The 11,241-nt window shown below is 37.4% G+C and overlaps 1 protein-coding gene across 3 annotated transcripts in view; it reads left to right on the forward strand.

Moving 5' to 3' along the window:
- The window catches only part of Polr2E (DNA-directed RNA polymerases I, II, and III subunit Rpb5), a 33,374-nt gene extending 26,052 nt beyond the window's left edge, over nt 1–7,322 (forward strand). The window contains exons 6-8 of one of the 3 annotated variants that reach the window (XR_014440775.1): nt 2,063–2,141; nt 7,044–7,181; nt 7,238–7,322. Coding sequence is in view for 2 of the 3 variants with exons in the window: in XM_083112183.1 (XP_082968309.1) it covers nt 2,063–2,141; nt 7,044–7,109 (145 nt within the window). In the remaining variant the exon portion in view is untranslated. The other 2 variants (XM_083112183.1, XM_083112184.1) reach the window with 2 other exon arrangements.
- Nucleotides 7,323–11,241: the final 3,919 nt, after the last annotated feature.

Consider the following 11,241-nt stretch of genomic DNA (forward strand, 5'->3'; position numbering starts at 1 on the left):
ATTGTTTGTTCCAGGGCGGCGGTGTTTGCGATTTCTCCCGTTCGGCGGCACTGGCACGTGCATCTTGGTTTGAGTCGTCTGCTTCCTGTTGTCCGGTGGCGTTGCCGGTTGGGGATCTGGGCCGTGCTGCTCGCTAATGTGCCGTTCCTGTTCCCTGCGTGGCTGGAGGGGTGTCTAGTCTGTGCACAGCATCTTTTCTTTTTCAGGTCTGGGATCTTTCTGAGGACAGGGTGCCAAGTTGGGTGTGCCTGTCCATTGTCCAGGTTCAAGGCTGGTTTCTGCTGGATGATGGCATGGGTTTCTTTGATGGTGTTTTCTATGACAGAGCCGGTTGGGTGAAGTGTGGATATGGAGGAGATGGTGTGGTTAGTGGAGTGGAGGTGTTGGGAGAGGCCTGATTTTGGTGTGTCGTTTTTGGCATCTTTTACATGTTCGTTAATCCGTTCTTGGACGGTGCGGATGGTTCTGCCAATGTAGGTGTTGTGGCATTGGCATGTGGTCTTGTAGACACCGGGGGATGCGAGTTTGTGTAAGTAGTATCTCTTGAAGTTGGGTAGTGCCCTTCCGATTTGGGATATGGGTTTGTGTGCTACTCGGATGTTGAAGGGTTTGAGGGCCTTGGCAAATTTGCCAGATGTGGTGGGGTGGTATGGAAAGGCGATCCATTTGGGTTTAGGATTTTGGTTCGGGTTATCTCTGTTTCTTGGGCGTCTGAGCTGGGCTTCTGTTTTTGCGCACCACATGGATAGTTAGCGCTCGGTGTAACCGTTGTTTAGGCCTATTTCCGTTACGCATGCTATTTCATCTTGCAGGTCATCTTCTGTGCAGCTGTGTGTGAAGGCTCTTCTGTAAAAGTTCATCCATACTCCAGCTTTCTGTTTTGGTGGGTGGTTGGATTTTGCATGGATGTACTGGGTGCCCGAACCTGGTTTCCTGTATACGGATGTGATGAACTTGTCTTGGTGTCTTCGGATGCTGAGGTCGAGAAAGTTGAGGTGGCCATTTTGTTCCCTTTCAACGGTGAAGTTTATGTTGGGGTGTATGTTGTTGAGGGCAGTTAGGAGTTGGGTTAGGTCCTCTTCCTTTTTGTAAATGACTATGGTGTCATCAGCATATCTTTTGTATCTTATATGAGCAAACTCTGGTTGGGTGAGAATTACCTTCTCGGCCACATGCAGTACAATGTTGGATAGGGGTGCAGAAAGGGGGTTGCCCATCGCTAGGCCCCCTGTCTGGTGGAAGAAACTGTCCTCGAACTGGAAATAGTTGTGGGTGAGGCAGGTTTGTAGAAGGTTGCAGATTTGTAACGGATGAAATCTGCAACCTTCTACAAGCCTGGTCCCCAGAAAAGTACCTTAAAAGATTTTATGTTTGTGTGTGTGTGTGCAAGTCAAAATAGTGGATAGCCAGCAATCAACATGTGTTTCACCTTCAATATGTAAAACTAAATAAAGCTTCAAAAATTTAACTTGGTGCATCTGAGGGTATATAAATTATCAACTTAATTCTAGAAAATTTTCCTATTCAGGTCCTTTCATTTCAACAAACAATATGTTAATTGGTTGGATAAATTTGCAGTTACGTACTAAATGCAAGTCCAGCTTGTATTGTTTTTGATAGGGAGTTTGCTTTACCCCTAATATGATTTAATGGGTTCAAATAGATTAAGAACTGTCTCACCCATTAAAATTGAATATTAGAAGTGAAATTCATGCAGTATTGATAATAACTAAAGTTGCTTGATTTCATATTACACTGGTTCTCATATTTCTAATATTAATTTTTTTTTTTTAATTAATCTTCTGAAACATGAGTGTAAATTAGACAAAGAAAAAATAATGTTTCTATACAGCACAATAGGTTTTAAGTTAAAGTTAAAAATTTATTATGATAATTTCAAAGGTAAGTGAGATGGGTTTCATTTTACAGTCAGAACAAAGTCAAAATTGAGTTGCTTTTTGTCTCGTGAAAATTTTACCTATTAACATTAAATAATAACAGATTCCATAAGTTTGTTTTAATGGCTTTGGCTTGTGTGTGAACTAACCTTAACTAAACCAAGCAAACTGAAGGAGAATCAGTTGATGAGAATTCAAGCTGGAGATCCCGTGGCCCGATACTTTGGCTTGAAACGTGGACAGGTGAGTAGTACAAATATTCCAGTTAAGTTATTAATATTAATTGTGTAGTGTATTTATAATCAACAGTGGAAAGTGTTATGTGCAGAAAAATTGTGTATATATCATCTCCAGTGATTGTTTTTAATAATAACGTCAATTGTTTCCAGCATATCCAAAGACCTGTTTCAGATGGAAGGGTACTCAATCACCAGTAGAGTACTTGCTCACTTGTATTAATACAGCTTTCCTTACAGCTACCATAATAATAATGTGATGAAGCCCTGATTAAGAACAAACTATGCTTTATAAAGTAGACAGGTAACTTTCAGTTGTTAATACATGTTTTTACAAGCTCATAACATTAACCCCTAAAAAAACGTTATGCCCACGCACCTTTTCACACAATGTACTATTAGTGCCATGTCTTGCTCACTTAAGCCAGCCTCTGTGGCAAGTGGTTAGCACACCATGCAACAATGATGCCAGAGGTCCCACGTTTGAATCCCAGCCTGGACATGGGTGTATTTATGTCCCCCTTCATCATATCATCACTCATCCTCATCTTCGTGATTAGCCAAAAGTGGCAGAAATGCGATGTAAAATAAACAAAATCAATCTTGCTCACTTAACTCTTTCGCTGCGGGTGTCGCATTTCCGCAGTACGTCACTTTTAGTAGCCTTCAGACATCTGTTGATACTATTTGGAACTATTTGAACTTGTAGTTTTGTTTATATCTGTATGATGTCACTAATTACGCCTCCGTTTAGAATACGAGCGTTGAGTGCTCTGACATGTCAGTTTCAAATGCATGTTCGAATGTAAACAACATGGCTTCGTGAAGTCGTCAACACTTGTCTGATAATGATGTTACTCAACTGTTGAATCAGAAGGTGAATTAAGTTGTGACGATAATAGCGACAGTTTTTATAAGACTTGAAGTGGTGACAGTGATTGTGTAGTGTCTGATGAAGAATTTGTACCGCCCTCTGTAACATCATGGAGCAGAGTGCAAAGCAGCATTGATCTAGGTGCGGGAAGTTCGACACAGGCAAGTGCTAAGTTACTTGGTGACAGTACAGTATTTAGCACACCATTTTCTTGTTTTATCAAATATTTCCCCCGCTCAGTATTTGAACACACAGCAGAACAAACTGAAGTTTTCGCCACCCAGTATCTTGATACTACTTACGAATTTCCACGCCGCTCCACCACTCTGCATCATCCCGTGTTTTGAGAAATACCATACCATCAGGGACTACAGAATGGTTTGCCAGTGCAAGGAATGACTTTTGTAATTTCTCTATAACATATTTTGCAATGTAATTTTTTAAAATGATTTCTAAAAAAATTTTTTCAAAATTTCAAAATTTTTCAAAATAACATACCACCATGGACTACAGAATGGTTTTCCAGTGCAAGGAATGAATTTTGTAAGTTCTCTCTCATATATAACGCAATGTAATTGTGAAAATTATTTGTTTATAAAAACAATATTTTTTTCAAATTAATTACGCAGCCAAGGGATATTGTGTGCCAGAGAATTCCACAGCGAAAGAGTTAAAAAACAAGCAAGAAAAGCACACAAGGTGTCAGATTGCAGGTAACCAGTACTGGTTTAGGATGAAATATTTCCTGTCCCGATCCCAACTTCATGAAATGATTCCCTGACTTTGGGATCCTGAAACTCTGTGCAACATACCTTTGAGAACCAAGGTCTGCCAAGTTGCTTTTTGTTGGGTCATGCGTGGTCAGCGTATTTAGGTCCCATCGCTACTTTTTTTTTTTTATTATTTTGAGAGCTGAGCTTGTCTTTTCAAGTAACTCCCTAATTGTCCTCACAATGCTGGGTCAACCAAAATTTATTTGAGCACCCCCCTTGAATCGAACCTAGCACAGCTTGCATCAATGTTAAGAGCGCTAATCATTTCGCTACGCAAGAGTCCTGAGATCGTGAACAATTTGAAAATTTAGAATGATTGTGTGTTAGAAGTGGTTAATTTTCGAAGTTTTCTGCTCAATGAATGTTGTAAGTTTCTTGGAAATGGCAGTTTTCGTTCCAGAAATGCGAAAACAATCGGTCTAGATGTCCAGCACACAACATGCAAAGTCATCAATGTTACTTGTGTAAATAAGGGCTGGGGTAGATTGTTATTTGTTAGAGACAAGAACAAAACATTGCAAACAATACTATTTTTCAACCAGAACTGTAAATTATGCTGCATTTACTATCAGGGAACTGATTGTCAAGATTACAATTTTCATGCAGTATATTCTTTGGTTTCAATTGAACTTTTAAAACTTATAAGACAAAGCATTTGGACTAGTTAATTTATATTTATTTTCATTTTTAATTATGAACTTTTAATTTTCTTTTGAGTTGAATGCTCCATTACTGTTATGTTGTGCGAATATTTCATTTTTATTTTGTTTCTTTGTACAATGTGAAAAGGATATAGTGAGATTACCTTAACTGTGCAGCAAACTGAAAGAAAATCAGCTTCCGAGAATACAAGCCGGCGATCCAATTTGCCGATATTTTGGTCTCAGAAGAGGCCAGGTAAGGGGCATGTTGTGTGGGTTTACCGAAACTGCATTGTGGATACGTCTGCTTTGATTCATACCCCTATCAAACTGGAGTGTTTTTCAATATACTGTAATGTTTTGGCTTGAATTTAACATTTTTCCATGCCCAGATCAAATATCATAAGTTAACAAAAAAAAGTTTTTTCTTTGGCTGTGTTTGAACAAATTTGCTGTATAAGTTTTGGCATGACTGTGTTCATATCCCTCTTGTACAGTTTTTTGCATATTTATTAACATTTATTTACTGTGTGTTAGCAACTTATGTTCTTAATAACAAGTCCATTATGCATTTCGTGTCTTGCATTGAAAGTTGTATTGTGAGAAAGCATATATTAAAGTACATTCTGATTAACCAGTCATTAACCAGCATCCTATAAATAAGACAAAATATTTTTCAATTTTTATTGACATTTTATGAACAGGAATTTCTGTAGAATGTTGCATAGTTACAATATCAACAAATTTTTGTGCAAATTTAAAAAATCATCTTCATAAATTTAATTTTTCTTTTAATAAAATTCATATATTTATGCTGTCCTTTCCTATATTCATTACTTATTTTGTTTGCTTTTCTAGACCAGTTTTCTCCAACATTTTAAAAATCACTTGCATTCTGAAAAATTACTGAAGTTTTTATTTGTATACACGCGCAAATTTTTGACTTGCCCTTCTGAAATTTTTGACAAAAGTCTTTTCACTTGCCCCAAAAAACATTCGCAGAGAAAGCTTCAACCGGCCTTAACTGCTCACACTCAGATTTTGCTTACATACTAATGTTATTGACCCGAGTGTACTGTGCCTGTTCTTTTTTATATTTTTCGTGTTCCTGAAATTTAATTATTACTTTGATTTTTACATTTTATGTTTTATGTATGTATTGTTGACCTTGTCATACCAGTGGCAATCATTGACACCAAGAGCCAGATTTTTAAGGGCTAAGACCTACCTCGCACCAAAGGTGAGAGCACCAACCATTTGGTTCCATGGGAGTCCCTCCGAAAGTGCTAATATTATGAAATATTTAGCTTTAGTTTTTTTTAATATACAGGGTAATTCAAAATGAATGGTGCAACTTTACACACTTATTGCCCGACCCTGTGGCCGAGTGGTTAGCACATCGTGCTGCAACGCCAAGGGTCCCGGGTTCGAATCCCGGTCGGGTATGGTTGTTTGTGAATGTCCATTCATCAATTTCATCGCTCATCCCCATCTTCGCAAATTAGCCAAGAGGCACAAAACGCGAAGTAAAATAAACTAAATCAATCAATCATTTACACACTTATTATGACATTACTATTTATGATAGAAAATCAGACAAGGCATCAATATAAAGAAGAACTGTGGAAGTTTTATTCCCACTTAGCGGCCTTATTCTGCTTAGCTGATCCTCCACCAGAATCGCCAGTTTCGCTAAATGGCTAATGACCAGTAGAAGGCGTATTGTGTGTTGGAGCTATGGAGAACTGATTCAATCACAATGGTGCAAAGACATTTCCACATGCTTTTCGGTAGTAATGCATATGTTTCACCCTTCCGAAAAATTTGCCAAAGTTACAACTGCGAATAGTTACTGCCTTCGAAACCGTTGACAACAACTTGATGTCTCGAGCATAGCAAGTACTTGATTATCGTTTGGACCTTTTTCCACATTACACGTGGTTCCCGTGTTGAATCTTTATAATGTGAGTCATGTGAGTAAAACTTCCACAGTTCTTCTTTATATTGATGGCTTGTCTGATTTTTTATCATAAATAGTAACTTCATAATAACTGTAAAGTTGCACCATTCATTTTGAATTACCCTGTAAGTAGAGTGACTGTACTAATGTCAAGATATGCATGTTCTTGGATCTTTAAACTCTGAGCAAAGAATTATTGATTATAAGTATAAATGTAGTGTATCAATTAGTGGATGAGAGAATAAGAGTAAATGATGCTCCCTAACATCTAGAAATGACATCACCCAACTATGAACACTTATCTTAATCAATGATTATTGTTGGCAGCCAACTGCTTTTTTGTCTTCGTGCTTAATGTGCCCATGATGTTATGTCTCACATTATCATGGTACAGTATGTACAGTGGCGTGCCCAGGATTTTCAAAAGGCGTTACATATACTTTTTCTTGGTAGTCAGCCCTCATTTTGTCATATTTTCCTACCTTTAGCGTTCTTTTTTTTTTTTAGGAATACTTGACCACCCCTTGGGCACGCCACTGATTATGTAATAGATAATGTTTTGAGCTCTTTAATTTCTTATATTCTCATGTCGCATTGATTACTCTAAACAAGCTTTTACAGAATAATCATGTACTTAAATACATCTTTCAAAATGTTACAGGTGGTGAAAATCATCAGAGCTTCAGAAACAGCCGGTCGGTACATCTCCTACAGACTTGTGTGTTGAAAAGTGAATAATTTTGCAATTTTTGTTCTGTGGTGACATCGTGCAGCGACAACTTCTCATCAACGTTTCTACATTTTTTCTGTCGAATTGTAAATAAAACATGGCTTTTTTATCGTGTGTAATCATTTTTTTTATTTCACGTATCCTCTCACACTTGATATAAGAAAAATATTAATGTTTGTTTCATTTTGTGTGGTTAGAAACTACAATTCAATTTGTGCCTACAAAATTATAAAATGTTGTAAACAATCATAGTTTTGGAACAAATCATGGTAGAAATGTAACATTAATAGCTAAAATAAAATAAACTCTCTAGTTTCTTTTGCATATTGGTGGAGTGGGGAGAAAGTTGATTTGTGTGCAGACATGCAAGTTTCAAGTATCAGATAAAAAAGGCCATGGGCACAATGTTAGAGTATTGGGCAGTAGTCTCCCCATGAAATGATCCAACCTGAATGTAATAACCCTGGTGAGCACTTGCATGAGATATTGACCCTTTTTGTGCTGAACAAACTGTGACATCACACAGCTTTCTGGGCATGTTAGAAATGCTGTGTTACAAATGCCCAAGAATGTAATTTTCTAGTTACATGACACTCCTCCGCATTATGCTACACCAGAGAATTTTTCTGTTGTCTGGGGACTAGGGAGAGGGTTGGATAGCCTGGCCAGCATACTGAACAGATCTTACCAACATAATTTTTATCTGCGAGTTTATGTGAAGGAACAAGTGTTAACTGTCAAGTTCAGAAGCACCTGAAACAAAAGATCAGCAATATTGTTTCTCTTGACCTGTGTTGCAAGAGTTGGACCATCACTGTGATGTGAATTCATAATATTTGTAAATGATCTTTATTTAGCGATGATGTTCACATCTAACTCCTGTAAGAAATGGGTTTCTATTCATTTAGATTTAATTTTATGTTTCTCTCATAATTTATTCCCAAACTCCACCATTATTTTATGGTATCACTGTAGGTGTCAAAATTCAGAGAAAATAAGTTTCTACTCATTTGAAGTTTTTATTTATTTTTATTAATAGGATTAGTACATTTATGTCCAGTGGTAAACATTCAGTCATTTGTGAATAATTTTAATGATCCAACATTTATATAAATAACCAGGATGCCCAGTTGTCATGGTGTCTGAAATTTTTTACCTGGTACCTTAATTTTCAAATTGTTTTAATTTTTAAAAAAAAAAAAACATTTTGAGTTTGCTTATGGAAATTTTCATTAACTCTTTTTTAAATAATTGCTAGAACAGTATGTGTTTTTTTTAAAATGTGTGTTTTCTCTATTACATGTTTCATTAAATAAGAATAATAAACATTCCATTGTGAATTTTTTGCACTGTTGCTAGCCAAATTTTAAAAACTGCAACAATATGGTACAGTCTGCAATATATTTAAATGTTTCATGCTGTTACCATTAGAACCCTGTATCGTATTGTTCTACATGAACTGGGATCGAACCATGAGACTATCACGTATCCACAGATACGCTTATACTTGCTTAGCCAACTGCCCCTCTTTAGGGGATGCAAGAGGTGTCTAACATTACATAAGTCACTGAACACAATATTCATTTTAACACCTTCAAGACTGAGGTCTGCACTGGGTGAATTGGATAAATGGTCTAACCCCTGTCTCAACTCAGTACTCAAATGGTAGTAGCTTCGCCTCCAAGATGTTCCTCCTCTCGCCGTTCAAGCAAAAATCCTATTTCTCCTCTTCTCTCCAGACTTTCATTATCCTTCCCCATGCAATGCCCTTTCATGTTTCGTTTACCTTTGCGAGAGAGACCTCGAAAATTTCCACTGACAAGAATGTCTTATTCCTCATTTTTTATACAGGGGATGGACAAATATGGAAACACCATCACATTGGAACGAGTGATATCAACACAATTTTTCCACTTGAAATCGGACGCGGTGCGACGTTCTTTTGTTTTGCGCACATGAGATAGGACCGTGTCGGACAGGTAGGAGCCGACAGTTGCACTGTAGATAGCGTGCAGTTGATACTGAATCTTGTCCGAGCTGACTGACAGTGTTTCAAAGAGGGAAAATTGTTGGTGTACGCCTTGCAGGCGCCTCTGTTGCCAAAGTAGCCATGTTATTTGGCATATCGAGAGGGACTCTATCCAAGATCATGATGACATAATAGTGTGTCCGGAGAGACAAACACCTGTGTGAACGAAAATATACACTGAGTGACAAGAGACAGGAGGACACTGAGGAGGATTGTGACCATGTTTTGCATGAAGATTGGTGCAAGATCCCATTATCCACCATCCAGGACTTGTATTTGTCCATTCCTCGCAGACTGCAGGCCGTTTTGAAAGCTAAAGGTGGTCCAGCACCTTATTAGCTAAGGCATTCCAGCTTTTCTTCGCAGGTGTTTCCGTATTTTTGTCCATCCCCTGTAGAGTTCTTTAGGAAGACCACTCTGGTGTAAGAATTAATTACTTTTAATCCAGTCTTGTATTAATTAATAAATTAAATGTTTTAAGGTCACATTTCAAAATGTATGGCTTTTTCTTAGTTGGATTCATGGCTTTCTTCAACTGTATTTCCATGATAATAATAATAATACATGGTATGACTTGAGATGCCCGACCCCACTCCGATTTTCTTCATATTTGACATAGTTCACTAATTGAGGCCTCCTAATCACGAATCTGAAGTTAAAATTTGTCGGAAACGTCTAGAAATTGCAAACCATATTGTCGCTAGCCTCACGAACCATTAGCGCTAGCCCCACGAACCATTGGTGCATGGTTAGGTTAGTTTTGGTTAAGTTAGGCAAACATAGTTAAAATTTCGTGTCGTGGTAGTATCAGGATCTAGAAGTTGCAAATAATTGTGAATCATTAGCGCTAGCCCCACGAACTATTGGTGCATGGTTAGGTTAGGCAAACGTAGTTAAAATTTGGTGTCATGGTAGTATCAGGAATATATATATTTGCTTGTGAAACAAAAAATTTGTGAAAATAGACTCTTTCCATTCCGAAAACTAACGCCTTATTTTCGCTTATTTTGCAATTTCTAGACGTTTCCGACAAATTTTAACTTCAGATTCGTGATGAGGAGGCCTCAATTAGCGAGTATGCCAAATATGAAGAAAATCGGAGAGGGGTCCGGTCATCTCAAGTTGTTCCTAATACATTTTAAAATGCGGGCTTCTGAGAAGAAAGTGCTGACTCCTGAATTATTTTTAGTTTTTTCTAGCCCTGTAAATAACCTATATTTGAAGGCATAAATCCGCCATTGTCTTAAGTTCTTACAAATATTTGTGTAGCCGAATAGCTATGCTCTTTTGTCTGTAATCTGTGGAGCAAGGCCACACAAATACAGTAGGTAGTATAGTGGGCAGAGTGAAGCAGTATGTGCTGTAGCTACCAGAAAATTTATGGCCTTCTCCTCAATTAACCACAAATCGTGAATAATCCTAAGAATGACATCAGAAGACAACACGTGACTAACATTTATCCATATACATTCTAATAACCTCCTCCGCCATTATATTACTTTCAATAAACAAATCATATTATGTTTCCCAACTCTTTATGCTAGAGTTTAACCCAATGAAAAATACATCCCTTTTCATCTCAATATTTTCATTAGGGGGGCTTCCACCATTATTAGGTTTTCTACCAAAGTGACTGGTTATTATTCAAATAACCAACTTTAAACAATTGATAATAACTACCCTATTAATTAGTATATCATTATTAACCTGTATTTTTATCTACAAATCTCACTAACAGCAAATTAATAAATTACAAAGCCAACAACTAGATGCAGCCACATTATCCACTTCATGCACTTGCATCCTCTCTCGCATGTTTATTTGTGGAACCCTGTAGAGTCCCTACTTGTGCAGAGACTCGCTTCCTCCAGAAATTCCCAGGATAGAGTATAGTACCCTTTTCTTTGGAGAAACTAGTCCCGGTGAGTGTTACGAAATTTCGCTGTTCAAACAGCATTGAGAGGACAATAAGGAAGTTACTTATAAAGAAGTAATGTCCTTACCAAGAAAAGCCATATATCAATGGTGATGGGAATTGATTGCCAATATTGTATCCAATGTAAAATAATCTGGCTCTCAAAATACTGTTTCATTACGCAG

Source organism: Lepisma saccharinum, chromosome 26 (assembly GCF_977018435.1).
Source record: "Lepisma saccharinum chromosome 26, izLepSacc3.1, whole genome shotgun sequence".
Taxonomy (NCBI): domain Eukaryota; kingdom Metazoa; phylum Arthropoda; class Insecta; order Zygentoma; family Lepismatidae; genus Lepisma; species Lepisma saccharinum.